Consider the following 22223-nt stretch of genomic DNA (forward strand, 5'->3'; position numbering starts at 1 on the left):
ACTCACCAGATGTGAGCCCCTGGGTTTAAACTATAAGTTGGTCTGTAACCAAGTCACAAAGGAGATTAGGCAGGCAAAGGCAGATAATGAGAAATCCTTGGCAAAGGATGCAAAGAAAAACCGAAAAAAAGTTCTTTACCTATGTAAACTCTAGAAGGAAAGGGATGAATCAGATTGATCCACTGGATATTGATGGTTCAACAGTTGAGGATCCTGCTCAGGTGGCTAACAAACTAAATGAGTATTTTGCATCTACATTCACACATGAGTAATTCAGGAAGGGGAATGCCAGAGGTGAAGTAAACTCTGGCAGTGAGCTAGATGATTTTGTAATAACCGAGAGGAAAGTGGAGGAGAAATTGTTGAGGATAAACATAAAAAAGGCACTCAGGGTGGATGGGATCTATCCAGTTATATTAAAGGAGACAGCAAAGGAAGTAAGCAAACTCTTAGCCATAATTATGAGAACTTCTTTGGACACAGGGGAGATCCCCACCGACTGGAGAAGTGCAAATGTGACCCCAATTCACAAAGGAGGATCAAAGGCTGACATAAGTAATTATAGACTTGTGAGTTTAACGTCTGTTCCAGGAAAATTAATGGAGGCACTGGTTAAAGAAGCACTGCAGGATCATCTAGAAAAGAATTCAGTTATAGCTTGGACACAGCATGGTTTTGTTAAGGGAAAGTCTTGCCTGACAAATTTGATTGGATATTATGCTGCAGTCACAAAAGAGCTGAATGCAGGGAATAACTTTGATATTATATATTTGGATCTTAGAAAGGCTTTTGATACTGTTGCACATGGAAGACTGCTGCACACATTGCAGCAGTGTGGCATTGGAGGCAAATTGCTGCTATAGATAAAGGGATGGTTGAGGGGGAGAAGACAGAGTGCTTTTCAATGGACACTGCTCATCATGGACTAATGATATTAGTTGAGTTCCTCAGAGTTCAGTGTTGGGTCCATTGTTGTTTTCTGTATTTATAAATGATACTGATGATGGTATATCAAGCTTAATGTCCAAGTTTGCATACGACACAAAGGTTGGCAGGGTTGTTAAAGACACTACTGACGCTATGCTGCTGCAGCAGGATCTGGAAAGGTTGAACAGATGGGCTGAGAGGTGGTAAATGAAGTTTAACATTGACAAATGTAAAGTACTACATATGGGAAACAGTAACCCAGAGCAACGTATCAACTCTGTGGTACTACACTGACAGTGGTAGAGAATGAAAAGGACCTCGGTATAATTGTGCAGGCAGATATGAAGTTCTCTGAGCAGTGCAGATGGGCTGCAAGAGAAGCTCATGGGGTCTTGTCAATGATATACAGGAATTTTTCTAGCAGGGATAAGGAGATTACTATTCCCTTGTATAAGGCAATGGTCAGGTCACACCTTGAGTACTGTATACAGGTCTGGAGGCCTCATTTCAAGAAGGATGTAGAGCTGCTGGAACGAGTATAAAGAAGGGTAACAAGATTAGTGAATGGAACAAAGGGTTGCTCTTACGAAGAAAGGCTTAAGTTTTGCAAATTATAGTGTCTGCAGACTAGGCACCGGCAAGGTGATATGATAGAGGTGTATAAAGCCTTGAATGGTTTGAGCATGCTCATTGCCAATGGGACTCTTCCTCTTGCTCAGAATAATCACCTGAGAGGGCATAAATTCAAATTGAGGAAAGACAGATGTAGGATAGATGTGCAGAAATTTGCCTTTAGCCAGTGAGTATTTGGTGGGTGGAACAGACTTCCATACCTTGTTGTGGAAGTTGATAGCCTAAATAAATTTAAGACCCAGCTGGACAGGTATTTCGAATGAACAGAGGGGTGAAATGGGAGTGGTTTTTTTTTTTTTTTTTTTGGCTGATACTGCATAAGCTTGCTTTCTTGCATCATATGCCTCTACTAATGCTAATGAGTTAATGGAACAAAGGGTTGCTCTTACAAAGAAAGTCTTAAATTTCGCAAATTACAGTGTCTGGAGACTAGGCACCTGCGAGGTGATCTGATTGAGGTGTATAGAGCCTTGAATGGTTCGAGCATGCTCAATGCTTATGGGAGTCTTCCTCTTGCTCAGAATAATCACCTGAGAGAGCATAAATTCAAATTGAGGAAAGACAGATGTAGCAAAATGGTGCGGAAGTTCGCCGTTAGGCAGAGGGTGGTTGGTTGGTTGGTGGAACAGACTTCCATCCTTTGATGTGGAAGTTGATAGCATAAACAAATTTAAGGCTGAGATGGACAGGTATTTGGAATAAACGGAGGGGTGAAATGGGAGCAGGTTGTTTTTTTTTTTTTTTTTTTTGGCTGATGCTACATAAGCTTGCTTTCTTGCATCATTTGCCTCTACTAATGTTAATGCTAGTAAGTAACCTGAGAATGTTTTGGAATAGCTGATTGAAGATGTTTAGCTGCGAGGTCCGTGGTTTCATTTCCCAGAATGCCAGAATGACCAGGGATCCAGCAAAAACTGATTGACTGATTGGACACGCTGCAGGAAAATAGCTGACAACAAATGTGTTTCAAGGTAGGATGAGAAATTCTTCCTTATGGCAGATACAGTACTGAGGGAGTCGGTGAAAATTATGGCAGGTGAGGTAGAAAATTCAATAATTTTACTAATTGCTAATTTGATGGCATATAATTCGGCTGTGAAAACGCTGCACACTAATGGTAGTGAGGCTGTAACGTATGAGAAGGAAAAACTGCAGCAGCACCAACCGTACTCGCTGTTTTTGATCCGTCAGTATAGATTTTACAGGCACGGGAGTTCAGAGTAGTGTGAGCCAAGTGCAACTGCAGATATTAAAGGAAGGTACAGTATTCTTCCCCCATTCCAGAAAATGTGTATCATGCAAGGTAGAAATGAACATCCAAGGGGGAATAGGAGCAGTTGTGACCTGAAAAATATCACTTAAATTGATATTCCAACTCTGAGAAAGCTCTTTAATCCTGAGTGAAGCAGGTCTGTTTTCATTCGGCTTGATACTCCCAACTGGGATGCGATGGAATACTCTGGATCATAGCAGGGTAGTGGACTAGTAAGGATTTCCTATGAAGATGTAATGGAGGATCAGGTGCTTCGAAATAAAGACTTTGGATTGGAGAAGTCCTGAAAGTGCCCAATGCAGTTCTGAAAGCACTGTGCGGGATAACATTTAGATGTTGCAAAGTAGTGCTCCTGGCAAAGTCATATAATGGACAACAATAATCTAGCCATGAATGGATTAAAATTCTATAAAGATGCAGTAGAGTATACCAATCAGCATCCCATGACATACCTGAGACTGATCGGAGTATATTCAGATGCTTTAGACATGTATTTCTTAAATGAGAGATGTGAGCTTGGAAGTTCAGCTTGCTATCTAATATCAATCCAAGAAATTTAATGGTACTTACAAACAGGATTGGAATATTGTTTATTTGCAGTTCAGAATTGGGATGGAGAGCTTGTTTCTTGCAAAAGTGAGTGACAGTGCATTTCTTTTCTGATAGTCGGTAGCCATTCTGTGAAGTCCAGGATTGTATTTTGGTAATGGCAAGTTGGAGCTGTTGTTCGATGGTATTCATATTTTGAGACAGACAGGAAATGGTAAGGTCATCTGCGTACATGTAAGTTTCAACAGTTCTTGGGATATCTCTTGTTATGCTGTTAACTCGGAATGAAAATAGTGTTAGACTAAGTATCGATCCCTGTGGGACTCTTTCTTCCTGAATGTGAGATGCAGAGAGTATGTTTATATATCGGACCTGAAAAGAAACCTGTCGATTAAAGTCACCAAAAAGACAAATTGAAGTTGGGAGTTGTATAATGAGGTTGTCAAGTTCTGAGAGGACAAGTGGTAGAGATGGGGGAATATAAATCGAAAGAATGGTAACTGAAATACCAACTGTAATCAGAGCTGTCACAGGTTGTATGGTGGTTGTTATTTGGATCGGTCTGGATGGTATGTTAGAATTTACAAGAATGGCTACTCCTCCACAGGCAGGAAACTCTGGGCTCCTATCTCGTCTGTATATCATATAATTTGAAAATTTCTGCGAAACGTGGGGTGACAAGAATGTTTCCTGTAGGCATATACCTATAGGATTGAATTGAGAGATTAAATCCCTTAAGTCATCAGAATGACTGCTTAGTCCTCTAAAGTGCCATTGTATGATGTTAGGCATTATTTTGGTTTGACTGAGGATGATTCATCTGACTGTTTTTTGTATGCAGGGCATTTTTTTCCTTTTCTTGGGAATAAGGTGTGTCCAGTATCCATAGTGTCATCGGCATGGAGTTCTAGGATAGGTTCTTCATAATTTGGGTGTATATCTACTTACACAGTGTTGGTGGGTGGATCAATTTCCTTACAATCTTTAGTAGGTTTAAATTTTTCGGTGTCATTCGAGACTATCAGAGTATCAGTTAGAATACTAATTGGGGTGTTGGTGGCATTGCTAGTTTTATTTTCAGAATTATCTTTCCAGTGGTTGATAAAGTTGCTTTTACCCAATTAGATAGCGATACATTGGGCGGTATTGACACATCTGTTTGAATTGCAGCTGTATGAAAACTTCGGGTGCAAGGCATAAGTGGACTAGGCATGGTCAACATTATTTGTCTGCATGCCTCAGGATGTGACTTTGTATTTTTGGATTTTCCTGCCTGTTTTCCACAATTCACATGATTTAGAAAAGGTCGGGTGACTGCCTTTGCAGTTGGGGCATTTGGGAACTACTGCTGGATAATCTGCTTGTTTATGATCTTCTGATCCACAAATAGGACAGATGCCATCACCTCTGCATGCCTGCTGTGAATGGCCATATTTCTGGCATTTAAAACAGCAAAGAGGACTCGGGATGTATGGGTGAATTCGGCAGTTTAAATATCCAGCTTTTACTGAGGATGGCAAATCAGGAGTGCTAAAAGTTAAAATGATGGAACGAGTTGGAATGAGATTTCCATCTTTTTTTGTCATAATTCTTTTAGCAGTGTTCAAGAACTTAGCAGTGGCTAAGTTCTTGAACTAATTTCTCCTCAGACACTGTAATTAAGTCCCATTCTTTGATGACTCTTTTAGATGAATTTAAGGTATTGTGAGGAGTAACAGATACTGGCAATCCACCAAATGTCGTTGTCTTTAATAGCCACTCAGAATGTTTGGATGTGGCAGTTTCAACTGGGATTGAAGCGACTACAATCTCCTGATTGCAGTGTCGCTTCACCATTTTTTATGATCCTGCAATAGATTCTAGATGTCTTTGAATCATAAATGGTGATAACTTGCCCACGGGCTGCGTGGACAGAGAGTGCAACACCAGAAAATTAGGGATGTCTGGACACTGTGCTTCTGTTCGAAGCCTTTTTGGGCGACTAGTGTTTTTATGAGAGGATTCTTGTCTTGAGCTTGAAGGCTCTAAGGGTGGAAAATTGTTAGAATCCATGATAGCTCCTTTTCGCCCTGGGAGTTTCGCCCAGGTTACTGTCCTCGCCGCGGGGAGGCAGGAGCAGTGCCACAAGTTGATCAAGCAGCTGAGTTAGTAAGTCAGTAATAACAGAAAAAATCAGAAAGGTGGTTTTTCTTTTCTGGGCTTCTTCCTACTTCTTGTAGTGCGAGAGAGCTATTATGCTATAGAAATCAAGAAAATGGTGTTTGAAAATAAAAAATAGAAACTGTTTGTTTAGATGCTCCCTGTAGAAAACGTTTGAATAAAGCACTAGAATAGCTTGGCACCTGGGGCTGGGAAGCAGTAACCCCAGAGTAACGTATCAACTGTGGGATACTACACTGACAGTGGTAGAGAGTGAAAAGGAGCTGGGGGTAATTGTGCATACAGATATGAGTTTTCTGAGCAGTGCAGACGGTCTGCAAGAGTAACTTATGGTGTCTTGTCAATGATATACAGGAATTTTTGCAGCAGTGATTACCCTTGTATAAGGCAATAGTTGGGCCACACCTTGAGTACTGTATACAAGTCTGGAGGCCTCATTTTAAGAAGGATGTAGAGCTGTTGGAATGAGTACAGAGAAGGGCAACAAGATTAGTGAATGAAACAAAGGGTTGCTCTTACAAAGAAATTATTAAGTTTTGCAAATTACAGTGTCTGGAGACTAGGCAATGGCGAGGTGTATAAAGCTTGAATGGTTTGAGCATGCTTAATGCTGATGAGGTTCTTCCTCTTGCTCAGAATAATCACCTGAGAGTGCATAAATTCAAATTGAGGAAAGACAGTTGTGGGATAGATGTGCAGAAGTTTGCCTTTAACCAGCGGGTGGTTGATTGCTGAAAAAACTTCCGTCTGTCATTATAGAAGTTGATAGCTTAAATAGATTAAAGGCAGAACTAGACAAACATTTGGAGTGAGTAAATGGATGAAATGAGAAGGGTGTGTGTGTGTGTGTTTTGGCTGATGCTATATAAGCTTGCTTTCTTGCATCATGTCTTCGGTAATGCTAATGCTAGTGAAGTCATCAAATATGGTCATTCTAGGGATATCAGAGAAGTTGTGTCAATAAGGAATAATTGATGCAGAATTTGAATATGGGATACAATGTATACAGAAAGCACAAAATGTCAAAATGTGTTTCATGGCAGTCTCTGGTGTTTCGACCATTAGTCGCTGTAGCATCTGTACAAGGTATGTGCCAATTCCGGCAGTGTGATAAGTGTGGGTGTGTAGAGTGGTGTATTTCTTCTGTTGAGTGTTGTTTGCAGGCTCCTGGTGCCTTCACAGGCATGGGGCATAGAACAAGTTTGTTCACTGCTCCTGCCTCCCATCCCTAGCCATGAGGAAGCATGCCATGGTATACACAGTGCACTGGCGGTGCGCCCAGGAAGAGTTACCTGTGGAGAGGAGCCTCTCCCTGGGCTCCATGGGAAATCCTGAACAGAGCAGGGGTTACAGAAGAGAGAAGTGGTGGAATGGGAGTGGGAACAGGTGATAGATGGAGAGAGGAGACAGAGTTCAGGCATCTCCGCAAAGAATTTGAGAAGTAGAAAGTAGTTGGACAGCAGGTGAAGGTGGTAGCAGGTTTCTTCAGTTGGGTGTTGAGTGCAGTATCCTGCATCTTCTCTTGAAAACCTTGTCCGCAAAATTAGCAAATGCCATGAAGGTCACTTTACTGGAAACCAGCTGTGGTGCATCTTCCATATTTGTTTCCAGACGTAGTTCTGTTCTGATGTCCAGGTAGAGATGATAGTCGTAGACCATGTGAGACACTGTTTCTGGGAGGCTGCAGGAGCAATTCTGAGTGTCAGAGAGCCCGAGAGCAGACAGCTTGGAGTTGATGCTCCAGTGCCCTGTCAGCAGGAACATAAGATTTAGACCTGAGCAAAACCACTGAATTTCCTGTTTTGTAAAGATCCTAACTGCTAGAAGAAACTGAAACATAGTTCTGCCCACGTCCGATTCAGTCCATTCCTCTTGCCAGGCCTTGGTCATTGTTTTTATGATGCTGCTGTTATCTTCTTTTGGTGATATTTCTAGATTTATGGTGAAGTTATTTATCCTAGTCGATATTTTTCTTCTGTGATATTATAGGTAATGGTAGGCTACTTCGTACTGTATTGGTAGTTTCCTGTTGATGACTTGGAGAGCGGCCGTAGAGACGTTCCTAAAGGCCCTTGAAATAGCAAGAAGGAAAAAGCATTGGGCCCAAAGCAGATATCTCTTTACCAGGCTGTGATTAATCTTTTGGCCCCAGGCACCAGCTGCGTAGCAAATTATCGGGATGAGAATACACTCATAATAGAGCTTCAGAATAGATGGCTTGATTCCCCAGACTGTTTTAGTGATTCTGATCAGTTGGCCTGTTATCTTCTTTATTTTCTGGATGACATATTTGGCTTGGACTATGAAGTTTAGTCAGTCATCTAGGATTACCCCCAGGTATTTGTAGTTCCTGATTAGTTTAACTGATGTGTTACTTATTATTGTTAATATTCCTTTCAGTAACATTTGTTTTTTTTCCATTTAAATTTGGATGTGCAAATTGCACCATTCAGATAGATTGGCTAGGATCGTATTGGCTTGGGCCTCCATGTCATGCCTAGAATTTCCAAATATGAGCAGGGCCAGATCATCTGCATAGGCTAAATTGACAGTCTTGTTGTGTTGTAGTGTTAGCCACCTGTCAAAGATCGCATTCAAGCAACAGCCTAAAACTGATCTCTGTGGGCAGCCTCTTGTGACTTCTCTGGTTACTTTACATGTGCATGTAGTGACGACCAGGCTTCTTTCCTCAAAGTAATTTGCAACAAGTCGATATATTGGAGCTAAGACACCGGCCTCCCTGAACTGCTATGGAGGGGGATTGCCACCATATGGTGACAAATGCTCCTTTGAAGTCCACGAAGATGCCAAGGACATACTTGGAATCACTAGATGTATTTATATGTCCATTACTTCTTTGATGGCATCTACAGTGCAGTGTACCTTTGTAAATCCAAATTGCCTTGGATAGTGCAAACTTCTACTATTATAGGCTGTTAGAAATTGATAAACAATTAATTTCTCCAGGACCTTTCCCATGACTGGGAGCAGGGCAATCGGCCTATAAGAAGATGTATCGTTGGTTGGTTTATCTGGGTTTTTAAGCAGTATTTTTAAATTTGCTTTCTTCCAAGGCCTGGGGAAAGTTCCCTCTTCGAGGCAGGCATTGATTAAGTTTTCGATTATGAACAGGGTGTGTGCCCAGATCTTCTTCAATATACCTCAACTTCGACAAAATTGTGCCTGGGGCACTTTCCATTTTTTATAGATTGGATTGCTGCCACTATCTCTTCTTGAGAGAACGGTTCCTCTTCTAGATGCCAGAGTAGGTGGGGTGTTGGAACCTCACGTTTGTTTGTAGCACATTCTCTGGATACACAGCATCCTGGTGGATTATCTGGTCCGGGATGGTGGCATTCATCGATTCCTCTCATGAGAGCATTTCCTGCTTTTGGTGTCCTAATATTGAGGAATATATTTCGCTTGGTTGAGTCTTTTCAGTCACCAATTTATATGCAATGCCCCATGGATCTGAGCTCAGGGTGTTCTGGACCAGCTTTTCCCAGGAGTCCTTTTCTTTATATATTGTATTGTGATATATTCTTCTGGCATCCCTGTATCTTTCCTGGAGCCTGCTGATTTCTTCCAGGCTTCTGTTGTTTCACTTTGCTCATTGGTAAGCGCTGTCGGCAGATGTCATGGCTTTTCTCAGCTTGGTCAGCTGTGCCGTCCACCAGGGCAAGTGGTTTTTGCACCTTCATTGCATCTTGAATGTGCCAACACAAACCGACGTGATCAACTTCTGGACTTCGAGAGCCTGATCATTAGCTGGTAAGGCAGAGATTCTTTCTGTAGATTGGAAGATTTTTTCTGTAGATGTAAACTTTAGTTGTTTAGTGAATTTTCCCCAGTTACCATTATGGATTTTGTATCTGGGGAAGTCTTGGCTGCAGCATTCTGTCCTCTGTGAGTTGTAATATTATGATCATTATCTGTCCAAGAGGTATGGATCTGCCAGTCTTCTATGCAATGGCAAAGGGTCCTGTTCAAGATGGTCTAGTCAATGTATGACTGTCCAGTAGGCATAACACAGGTGGGTGGGTGCCGTGCTCGGTTCCAGAGTATGAGGTTGTTTGAATCCAAGAATTCTTCAAGTAGTTCTCCTTTGGGATCAGTCAGGGGCTATTCCAGTGGGAGGAAGATGCATTGGCATCTCTTAGTATAATTATTTTCCTTCCCGGCAGTCTGTAAAGTGCCACCTCCAGGTAATTAAGGAAAGGTTCTATTTGCTGGTTGCACTGCATGTAAAAGGATATTATGTATATTTGGCCAAATGGGACTTCTAAGCAAGCACAAACAGCATGTTTGGTGCAGAGACCCATTATCACAGTGACAGTTATGTCGGGATCAATGATGACAATGGCTGCCCAGACTCTTGCGATGGCATTTCCACCCGAGCCTGTCACATCAGTTTTGGACTGAACTATTTTACTTCGGAAGGGCAGATCCTTTATTGACCATTTACAGGAGTGTGGCACTTAGATATCCAGAATGTAGATGTTATGTTCCATTATGATTTTTGAAAGATCATTCATAACAGATACAGATCTTTGACACCTAAGCTGGAGTATCTTGCTACATCTGTTATTATTCCTGTTAGGATTTCTATCCATAATCTGTTCTTAGTTCTATGTTATCTTGAGCCTTGAGGTTTCTAGGCATCTGGAGGGGTCTCTGTACGAATGAGTATTCTTTTTCTTCTTTAGTTTACAGTTGGGACAGGTTTCGGGGGGGGGTCTTTATTTGGGCACTCTTTGTACTGATGCCTCTGTGCCACAGAGGCCACATGTTGGGTCTTCTTGGTGGCAGGTTTTAGAGGAGTCGCCATAGTTGACACTTATAGCATCACTGTGCTATTGTGAAGTCTTTCACCGAATACACACACCATTCCACAAACACTCTTTTACCTGAGTTGAAAATAGCTTTCCTTATGGCCCAGGGGGCACCTCTACTACCCAGTGCTGGGCATTCATGGCCTTTGATCTTATCTTGAATCTTATCCTTAGTTGTCTTTTTAGGTCTTCTTCTGTAATGCCTGTTTCATGAAGGTTTTTGAACATCATATCTTCTATGAATTCCTCCATAAGGTCTTTGTTTATGTCATAAATGATAACAGTTTGATTTAGTTTTTTTGGTGTGTCCACCAATAAAGAACAACAAGAAGATCCAGAACCTAAGGTCCTGGATCTTCTTCTTGTTCTTTATTGCTTCCAGATCTGTACTTGTAGCTATTTCAATAAGTATTCCCTTATCCATTATCTTCCAAAGGGTCTTGATTTGCAGTTGCTTCAATTCCATCTTCATTTGGTTTGTTACTTTGTCTTTAACCTCCTCACTGGATCTAAGGCAGTACATCCAGTTGACATGGGAGGCCAGAGTAACGTTGAGTCAGTCTGGTGTGGCATAAGAACTGGGAAAACAAAAATGGGAACAGGAGTTTGTTATAGGTCTAATGATTGTGATGAGTATAAAGCAAAACTGTACAGTCAAATAGAGTAGCCCAGCAATCAGAATGCCTTATAATTGGGAATTTTAACTTTTCAGATGACTGGAACTTTGGGTTGATCATTCACACACTAGTAAGACTTATGTGGATTTACTGAATGACTGTTTTCTACAGCAGCAGCAGGTTAGGGAGGCAACAAGAGAAAGCAATACTCATGATCTGATCATCAGCAGTGATTCTTCATGCAATAAGAATCTACAGACAAAACCCTCTGGGTCGCAGTGATTACAGTGTGTTGATATGGGATTTATTTAAAGATATAACTACTGTCAAGTGTGGGAAGGGCTTTTGCCTACATAAGGATAACTATGGTGGCCTGACACAGTTTTTAAATTATATACAGTGGGATCATCTGACAATCTCACCAACAGCAAATTCTAAATCGGTAGGATTCAGGGAAGTAATCATAGAAGTACTAGGCTTTTTATACCAACTAAAAATACTATTACAGCTGACAGTTACAGGCTCCGCAAAAACGATAAGTGTTTGCCTTTTATTTACATGATTGTTGTTTTATATTGTACTTAATACGTAGTCATATAGTCATAGTTACGCTGGTTATTTTTTATTTTAATTTAGATAAAGAGTTTTTGTGGATTTTACTTACGATAGGTAAAACCGTTATTTTTGTTCGATTTTTGTAGCCATTGTTTTTGTATATAGGGAATTCAAAGTTTTTGTAGGGAATTCAAATTTTTTAATCGAGGTAGCTCTAACGCATAATTATATAGTAATACGCTTCACTGTTTCTATTTCATAGTTTCTATTCAAATACTACTGACATTTAATTTATTGATTTTATTAATTTAAACTACCATGCCCCGAACTAGAGCAGCAAAGCAACGGGCACAAAGTGGCAGGATTGTTGTGACTCGGGGGAGAACTGAGGGGGGCGATTCTCCAACGCGTCACAGCCTAAAAAAATGTGCAACTTGTGAAATGTTTGCCGAACTCTCTGGAACGGAACATGATATTGCCATGGGGGATGTCTTTGTGTGTGCGCGATGTAAGGAGTGTAAGGAAATCAGGCGACAACTCAGCGTTGTTATGGGCCTATATGAGAGTTTGAAGGACAGGGTGGATGCCCTCGAAGGAAATAAATTGAGGGGCCCATCAAGCTCTCAGCTGCCCACATCAACGCCAGAGCTTGCACTTGGTCATCACGCAACACAGCGGCAACCCCCAAGGCAGAATGCGCTGGTCCCACAGGAACTATTAGTTGTTGGTGACTCTATTGTCAGGGAAACGGGGAACATGCTATGTAAAAAGGATAGGTGGAACAGGACCAGGGTATGTCTGCCAGGGGCAAAGGTTGATGACGTTGTAGAGCGGATATCATCTTTCAAGGGCACAAAAGGTGATATAGTTGTACACGTTGGCACTAATGATATTAAGAGTAGGAGACCGGCAGAATTACTCAACAAGTACAGGTCACTGTTGAAAAAAAGCCGAGAATTAGGGTTGAATTTGAAAGTGTCTGCAATTCTGCCCAGACACGATAGGAGGGAGTATATGATGAGAGCCTTGTCGATCAATTCGGCCCTGGAAAGATTGTGCAAGGCTCAAGGGGTAGAATTTTTTTCAGCCTGGACTGTACTTGTTAACAGGAGAGATTGCTTCTACAGGGATGGGATACACTTAAATAGAAAGGGTGCAAGAATATTTGCTGATGCTATCGAGGCAGTGTTAGGTGGGTCGGAAAACTGCTAGCTTGGGGGGATACAAAGACTAATAGTTTAACAGTAACCGCAGGCAGAGGTGAAGGTGATTCTTGCACAACTTCTATTAGAATAAGAAGCGACCTGGAGCGAGGGGTGTTGGGGGTTTCAGGGACGGATGGCAGTCATCCTGGAATAGTTGGGTATATGGGATGTGTTAGGGTAACAAGGAATAGGCATAGGAGCATGTATACCATTGCTAGAAGTATAGTAAATAAATTTGATGAATTTGAAGTGTTGGTCAAGACATCAAAGGCGGATATTGTTGGGATAGCAGAGACGTGGTGTCACAAAGATATAAGGAATGCAGAACTGGAATTTAGGGAGTACAATGTGTACAGAAAGGATAGACAGGACAGAAAGGGAGGAGGTGTTATGCTGTTAATTAAGAAAAACATAAAATCAAAAGAAGTGCATCCAGTTGATATAGATGGACAGTGCACTGTTGAGTCAGTTTGGTGTGTCATAAGCACTGCAAAAGCAAAAATAAGAGTAGGAGTGTGTTATAGGCCTAATGACTCGAATGAGTACAATGAACAATTGTACAGAGAAATAGAGTGGGCCAGTAAATCAGAATGTCTTATAATGGGGGATTTTAACTTCCCAGATATTGACTGGAACTTGTGGGTTGGTCACTCACACACTAGTCAGACTTTTGTGGATTTATTGGATGATTGTTTTCTGCAGCAGCATGTTCGAGAGGCAACCAGAGAAAGTAATACTCTTGATCTGGTTATCAGCAGTGATCATTCGTGTATTAAGAATTTGCAGATAAAGGAACCACTAGGTGGCAGTGATCACAGTGTGCTGAAGTGGGATTTACTCAAAGAGGTAACTACCGTCAGGGGTAAAGGAAAGGGTTTTTGCTTCCGTAAAGGGGAGTACAGTGGTCTCAGACAGTTTTTAAATTCTGTACAGTGGGATCGACTGACGATGTTACAAACAGTAAATTCTAAGTGGGAAGCATTCAAGGAATTAATCGTGGAAGCTACTAGACTTTTCATACCGATGAAGAAATATTGTTCAAGGTTTAGGCCTAAATGGTTATCAAATGAACTAATGAGACTCGTGACAGAGAAGGAAAATGCATGGGATGCATATAAATTATCAGGCGACGCAGAAGCCTGTAGCAGATATAAGCTAGTCTGTAATCAGGTCACAAAGGAGGTTCGGCAGGCAAAGGCGGAATACGAGAAATCTTTGGCAAAAGATGCTAAGAAAAACAGCAAGGATTTCTTTACTTATATAAACTCTAAAAGGAAGGGGCTGAATATGATTGGTCCACTTGACATCGATGGTTCAACTGTTGATGATCCTGCTCAGATAGCAAACAAACTGAATGAGTATTTTGCATCTACATTCACACGTGAGGAATCATTACAGTTTGAAAATGGAAGAAGGTTATCAAATTGTAGCAGTGTGCTTAATGATTTTGTAATAACTGAGAGCAAAGTGGAGGAGAAATTGTTGAAGTTAAACATAAGAAAGGCACCTGGGGCGGATGGGATCTATCCAGTTATATTAAAGGAGGCGGCAAAGCAACTAAGCAAACCCTTAGCCATAATTATGAGAGCATCCTTGGATTCAGGGGAGGTTCCCACAGACTGGAGATGTGCAAATGTATCCCCAATTCACAAAGGAGGTTCGAAGGGTGACACGAATAATTACAGACCAGTTAGTTTAACTTCTGTTCCGGGTAAAATAATGGAGTCACTGGTTAAAGATGCATTGCAGGATCATCTAGACAAGACTGCAGCAATAATTCAGACACAGCATGGGTTTGGTTAAGGGAAAGTCTTGTCTGACAAATTTGATTGGTTATTATGATGTGGTCACAAAGGAACTGGATGCAAAAAATAATTTTGATATCATATACTTGGATTTCAGGAAAGCTTTTGACACTGTTGCGCATGGAAGACTACTGTACAAATTGGAGCAGAATGGTATTAAGGGTAAGTTGCTACAATGGATAAAAGGATGGTTAAGTGGGAGAAGACAGAGGGTGGTAATCAATGGGTGCTGCTCTTCGTGGACTAATGTTATTAGTGGAGTCCCACAGGGTTCAGTGTTGGGTCCACTGTTGTTTTGTATATTTATCAATGATATTGATGAAGGTATATCAGGCTTAATGTCGAAGTTTGCAGATGACACGAAGGTTGGCAGGGTTGTTAATGACAGTAATGGCAGTGTGCTACTGCAACAGGATCTAGATAATTTGGGCAGATGGGCTAAGAAGTGGCAACTGAAGTTTAACCTTGACAAATGCAAAGTACTGCATATGGGTAGAAGTAACCCCAGAGAACGTACCAACTGTGTGGTACTACACTTAAGGTGGTAGAAAATGAAAAAGACCTGGGAGTAATTGTGCAGTCAGATATGAAGTTTTCTGAGCAATGTAGACAGGCTGCTAGGGCAGGTCATGGGGTTTTGTCAATGATATATAGGAATTTTGCTAGCAGGGAAAAGGAGGTGATTGTCCCTCTGTATAAGGCAATGGTCAGGCCACGCCTTGAGTACTGCGTACAGGTCTGGAGGCCTCATTTTAGGAAGGATGTAGATTTGCTTGAGCGTGTACAGAGAAGAGCAACACGATTGGTGAGGGGAATGAAGGGATCCTCTTACCAAGAGAGGCTTAAGTTCTGCAAATTGCAGTGGCTGGAGACTAGGCACCTGCGCGGTGATCTGATTGAGGTCTATAAGGCCTTGAATGGGTTGAGCACGCTGAATTCTGATGGGATCCTCCCACTTGTTCAGAATACGAACCTACGGGGACATAAGTTCAAATTAAGAAAGGATAGATGTAGAATAGATGTGCGGAAATTTGCCTTTAGCCAGCGGGTGGTTAATTGCTGGAACAAACTTCCATCTGTCGTTGTGGAAGTTGATAGGTTAAATAAATTTAAGGAGGAACTGGACAGGAAATTGGAGGGTATGGTGTGATTTTTTTTTTTTTTTTTTTTTTTTTGGCTGATGCTGCATAAGCTCCTACACTTGCTTTCTTGCATCAAGTGCCACTACTACTACTACTACTATTCAAGGCTTACACCTAAATGGGTGTCAGATAAACTAAGACTTCTCATAATCCTTGGCCAAAGACTTCTCATAACCTGGCTTGCCAAGGCAGATTATGGGAGACACTTATATCATCACTGTGCTATTGTAAAGTCTTTCACCAAATGAACGGACCATCCCACAATAGTCCATGCATTTGAGAGTTCTTTGGCAAAGGATGCAAGGACTTCACTAGCAGGAGGAGGATAAATTGATCCACTAGATATGAACGATTAATGGTTGATAAACCTACTCAAGGCTGCTGACAAATTGAATAGGTATTTTGCATCTGCATTCACATAAAAGGAATTTTTTTATGGAAGGGGATGCCAGAATGTTATCAAATTCTATTAGTGAATTGAATGATTTTGTAATAACTGAGAAGAAAAGGGAAAAGAAACTTTTGAAGCTAAATGTAAAAAACTGCACTGTGGTGGATGGGATTTACACAATTATATTAAGAGAAGCAGCAAAAGAAATAAACAAGTCCTTTGCCATAATTATGAGAGCATCTTTAGATGCAGGTTAGGTCCCTGGGGACTATAGATGTGTAACTGTATCCCCCATTCACAAAAGATATCAAAGGTTGATATGAGCAATTACAGACCTATCGGGTTAACTTTAGTTCCAGGGAAAATAATAGTCATTGGTTAAAGAAATAATACAAGACCATCTATACAGTATTTTTTTTTTTTTTTTTTTTTATGAAAACCCCAAACACAAAAGGTATCAAAACCTATAGTACTTAGTACCGTGCATGGGTTGAAAGAGAAGTATGGGGGGGGGGGGGGGGGGGGGGGAATGCCGGAAACTTTGCTCTTGCTAAATGCTACATTCAGCACAGATCTAACAAAGCTGTTACCATCCTAACTTTATTCAATCAACAGTAAAGTTTCCACTGGGCTGTGGTTTTGGGGATCCACAACAAGCAAAGAATACATTTTTAAACAGTATTGTTAATAGTAATTATTGCCAAAAATTTTAAAGGTGACTCTTCTCCCTGTCATTAATTTTATAATTTTGAAATAATTTTATATTCTTGAAATATATTCCCTTTAATTTTATATTCTTGAAATATAAATTTTATATTCCTTGAAAAGGGAATTTTATATCCCTTTTCAAAGATTATAAAATTATGTTTTCCAACATGACTCTGTGCCTTGCCACATTGCAATTAAGTTTAGAACAACACCACACAATCATTTAATACAATTTCTAGAATTCCAGTTTTATCTTGTTTCAAAAACTGAAACATTTCTTTTTTTTTTCTTTTTCATTTTTTTTATCTTTAGGATATTGCTGTTTTGAAAGAAGTTCATTCAAAACAGCAATATCTGATAATTTTTAATGGCCAGGAAATAGTTCCAATTTGAACCTGGGTGAAAACTGCTGTAACATTATGGAAAAAATTGACCAAGCAAGATAACGTTACAAGAAACCATTATTTGTGTCTAGTACCATGAACTAAGTAGTAATTCTATCAAGAATCTGATGCATTCCAGGCCAGGCAAGTGCAAGATGGTAATTAAAGCTCATGGAGGGCCAACAAAATATTAATATCTGTAATAAAGCATCTAATAGTATCACAACTGTATTTGCTTGCTTCTGGTATACAGTCAGTCCCCGTATAGCACAATAGTTGTGTTCTTAGAAACCCTCATGCAATGCAAAATCGTGCAATATAAACAACAGGTCCTATGGGAAAAGTAGAGTTATGTGCTGATCACCCAAGATTGAACACACATTTGTAACTAAAACATTACCAAACACAATAAATAATCGTAATAAAATACAGTAATACCCCGAAGTTACGCGATAGGTGGGTCCGACGAAAATCGCGTAAGTCGAATTCGCGTAAGTCGGGGTACAACTTTGCATATAAATACATATAAATTTTGCTTAATTGGGACCAAAGACTAACAAAAACACTAGTTTAGAAGAAAAATATTAATAAAATTGCAGTTCTTTATACATATTAATACAAAATATGTATTAAAAAAACAAATGACTTACGTTAAAAAGTTATTTCGATGTCGATGGCTTCATAAAATCTAACAAATTCGTCTGACGACACAGCGTGTTCCTTTTTTTCACTCAGAATTTCTTCGTAGCAAGCTAATAATTTTTTTATTCCTTGCTTTGTAGCTATAACGCGTTCTTCGTTGGAGTCTATGTTTTCTAAAATTTTTAAGCCCTTTACAATTGAGATCTTTTCAATTTTCAACCTGTCAAGTTTGCAATTGTTATGTGCTTTCCGCCGTTGCTTCATTTAGGCCTGTAGCACGTGCAATATCACATGGTCTTTCATTTCGCTCAAAGCGTTTCACAATTTCATATTTTTTCTCTATCGACAGAGGCGGACTGGCCATAAGCCTTACCGGGGAAACCCCGGTGGGCCAGTGTGATTTTGGCTATAAACCATAGTGTGAGGCCACTATAAATTTTCCCGGGTAAGAATTTTTGATCCAGTCCGCCTCTGTTTATCGATAATTGCTTTTCTTTTTCTCTCTGAATCTGCAGTGTCTTCACCAGGACGCTTCCTTTTCACACCTTTTAATTTTACTCATTTTTAGGGAATAAAGCACAATTACAAAAGAGGAGCACGCTTGATACGCATAAACAAAGCTGCGCGCATGTAGCAACTGAATAAACAACACCATAAAGGCAGAGATACACTATTAACACCTCACATTTCTAGGGGTTACTACCATAAAACAATAAAAATCCAGTTGCGTTTCTGCTAGTGAAATCTGTTATAAACTGGTAGTAAACTCGATCTAATTGCATTTGCGATTATACCGATAGCTGAAATTGTGTTGGTTTTTACGTTATTATGGTGAAATGTGTTTCCCTTTCACTGATATAAAAAACATAAAAGCAGCAAAGTTGAATTTTGTTCATCTTTCGCTCTCAATCTCCGCCGTCGCACCGGATATCGATAACATATGAAAAACAACCTTGAAGATAGTGGGCGGCAGCGTTGCCAAACGAAAAAATCAAGAACCGCGTAACTCCGAGTTCGCGTAAGTCGGGGTAGCGTAAGTCGGGGTATTACTGTATGTAAGTAAATAAAATATGACTATTTATTACGACTATTACATAATAAAATATTGCTAATGCTTCTATTGTAAGCAAACTTGTTTTTTTAGATGCAAACAGATGACAGCCATTGAGTCCCTTCCAACTCTTGTGTCTTGATCTAATGGATTTTAATTATACTTCGAGTTGTTCCTGCTATGAAATTTTTTATTTTCTCTGCATTCTTTCTAATTCTCGGTGTTGCCTCTTTTAGGCCTGTAGCATGTGCAATATCACATGGTCTTTTATTTCGCTCAAAGCATTTCACAATTTTATATTTTTTCTCTATCGACAGTGGCGGACTGGCTATAAGTCTTAACGGGGAAACCCCGGTGAGCCGGAGGTGGCATAGTTTTGTCCATAAACCATAGTATGAGGCCACTACAAATTTTCCCGGGTTAGAATTTTTGACCCAGTCCGCCTCTGTTTATCGATATTGCTTATATTTTTCTCTCTGAATCTGTAGCGTCTTCACTAGGACTCTTCTTTTCACACCCTTTTAAGTATTTCACTCATTTTTAGGGAATAAAGCACAATTAAAAAATGAGGAGGTACACTTGATACACATAAACAAAGCTGTGTGTGTGTGTGTGTAGCAACTGAATAAACAACACCTTAAAGGCAGAGAGAGATACACTATTAACACCTCACATTTTACTAAAGCACATTTCTGGGGGTTACTACCATAAAACAATCAAAACAATTTCCAGTTGCATTTCTGCTAGTGGAATCTGTTATAAACTGGTAGTAAACTCGATTTAATGGCATTTGCGATAATACCGATAGCTGGAATTGTGTGGGTTTTTACTTTATTATGGTGAAATGTGTTTCCCCTTCACTGATATAAAAAACATAAATAGATTTTCAGAATCTTCTCTTCATTCCTATCGTGTTGCATCCAGTTGGGGTGATTCCGCATTGGACTGCCATTTCTTGACAACGCAAAGGCGAATCGTGCATAAGCAAATTCGGTTCGTGTTATATACGATATCGTTCCCCTATTTATAAATCGTGTATGATCGAATTTGTGTAGTGTAAACACACGTTATACGAGGAGGACTGATTGTATATATATAATTCAAATCTTATTACATATGGTTAATTTCAAACACTGGGCAAAATGCAAAGGCACATTCATATGGCCTGCAGTATATTTCTGTGATTATTTGTAAATAAATATATCTGAATATTTACTTCTTTAATTTATTTTCTTATCAATAAAATGCATAATTATTTTGTATATAAGTGTTTAACAAGATGCAATTTATGTGGCTACCTATCCCATGAATGCCAGTTAGTAAAGCTTCAGCTGTAGCTGGTTGTAAAGTATTTTTTGCAACCAAATACTTCCTAACTCTTCTTAAAAATAATTTCTGAAAATATTATTTAGTAGTAAATGTTTTCAATGTTTAATTATTAATATCAATTATTAATTATTATTAATCAATAAAATAATACTTTATTCAATAAAAATTACAATGAACTGCTGAAAGTTCATAATTTGCAGATAAAGTAATCTGAACTTTGAAATGAAAAGATTAAAACTTTCAACAGGATACTGTTCTTCATGTAGTAATAGTAGTAAAGGCATGTGATGCAAGAAAGCAAGCGTATGAGCTTATGTATCATCAGCCAAAAAAAAAAAAAAAATTTTACACATCCATTCCCTCTAAAAGTTTGTCCAGTTCCTAAAATGTTTCTGAATTAAGATGAAAATTGTATTTTGTGACCACCTATAATGACAGGAAGTGCTTTCCACTTGCTGGAAATAAATATATGGAAATTTAAAAAAAAACAGAACTTAAACATATAACTACAATTACATATTCTTCACATCATAGAAGAAAAACAGTTTTCATTGGAAAAGAAAAGAATGAGCCAAAATAATAATCTCTCAAATATATGAACAGAGTTGGCAGATCTGATTTAATTTATTTTTATTTATTTATGAGTAATAAGTGATTTGTTATGACGTATATCATAGTCATGACCAAAAGTAAAGGAAATATATTTCATTCTTGGTTACATTAAAAAAATCATAAATTAACATTGAATTCTATAAGAAGTTTAAGAATGTAATGTATTCTTACCTTCTCCAACTCGTATCTGGGGGTGGTGATAAAAATGATGAAGACCCATACGGTGATACATCCACCTATTAAAATTAGAAATATATGTCAGGGCTTCCATATTCATTCATATTTCTGATTAAAATGAACTAAGAATTGTGATTTTTGACTAAAATAACCAGAAAAAAAAAATGCCAAATTTTTTTTTTTTACCCTAGAAGCTAAAGTTTTGCATACAATGTCAGCAAAATACAGGGTGATTCAAAAAAGGACTTTACAACTTTGTAAGTGTATAGAAATTTATTCAGGAGACATATAATTTATTTAACTGTCATACTGTAACAAAAAACATCAAGCTTTACCTAGAACAGTCATTTTGGTTCAATGCGACTGCCATTGGTGATACGGCGGACATCCCATCGGAACTCCATTTCCTCCCAAACATGACATAACATATCTGGCATAACTTCTGTAACTGCAGCGGTGATTTTAGTTTTGAGCTCGGAAAGATTGGTAGGTAAGGATGGAACAAACACTCGATCTTTAATAAAACCCCATAGAAAAAAGTCTAGAGGTGTCAAATCTGGGGAACGAGATGGCCATGCTAATGGCCCTGCTTGACCAATCCACCAACGTGGGAAACAGTTATTGAGGAATTCCCTTACCTCCGTCAGGTAGCGAGGAGGTGCTCCGTCTTGCTGAAAGTGAAAGCGTCCTTCATGGTCATCTTTGTCGAACTGTGGAATGAGAAAAATTTTCCAACATATCCAGATACACAATACCATTGATGGTTGTCTCGTGGAAAAAGAAAGGTCCGTAAACTTTTACTTTGCTGAGGGCACAAAAGACATTCACTTTTGGGCTGTCACGAACATGTTCTAGACGTACACACGGGTTTTCGCCGGTCCAAATTCTGCAGTTGTGGGTGTTAACCCTACCACTAACGTGAAATGCTGACTCATCACTAAAGATTATGTTGTCCAGTAATGTCTCGTCTTCCTCTATCTGATGTAACATGTCTGCACAGAATTCCTGACGAGCAGCCTTATCTGGATGATTAATTTGTTGCACCATGGTAAACCGGTATGGCAGCAAGTGTAAACGTCTTCGTAACACACGGCAAACAGTCGGTAGTGGAACTCCAGTCTCACGGGATGCATGTCGCATCGATTTCACAGGACTCCGAACAAACCTCTCCCTCACCTTTTCCACGACAGCATCAGAAACACATGGGTGTACTGGAGATTTGTCATGGCGAA

At 39.6% G+C, this 22223-nt stretch overlaps 1 protein-coding gene across 2 annotated transcripts in view; it reads right to left on the bottom strand.

Moving 5' to 3' along the window:
* LOC150089331 (CREB-regulated transcription coactivator 1-like) overlaps window positions 1-22223 on the bottom strand; it is a 507055-nt gene that overhangs the window by 257164 nt on the left and 227668 nt on the right. For both annotated transcript variants that reach the window (XM_090368506.1, XM_090368505.1), the window contains exon 5: window positions 20986-21050. In XM_090368506.1, the coding sequence (XP_090224632.1) occupies window positions 20986-21050 (65 nt within the window). The remainder of the gene's footprint in view (window positions 1-20985; window positions 21051-22223) is intronic.

Source organism: Mastigoproctus giganteus, chromosome 2 (assembly GCF_048544385.1).
Source record: "Mastigoproctus giganteus isolate SK-2022 chromosome 2, ASM4854438v1, whole genome shotgun sequence".
Lineage (NCBI taxonomy): Eukaryota > Metazoa > Arthropoda > Arachnida > Uropygi > Thelyphonidae > Mastigoproctus > Mastigoproctus giganteus.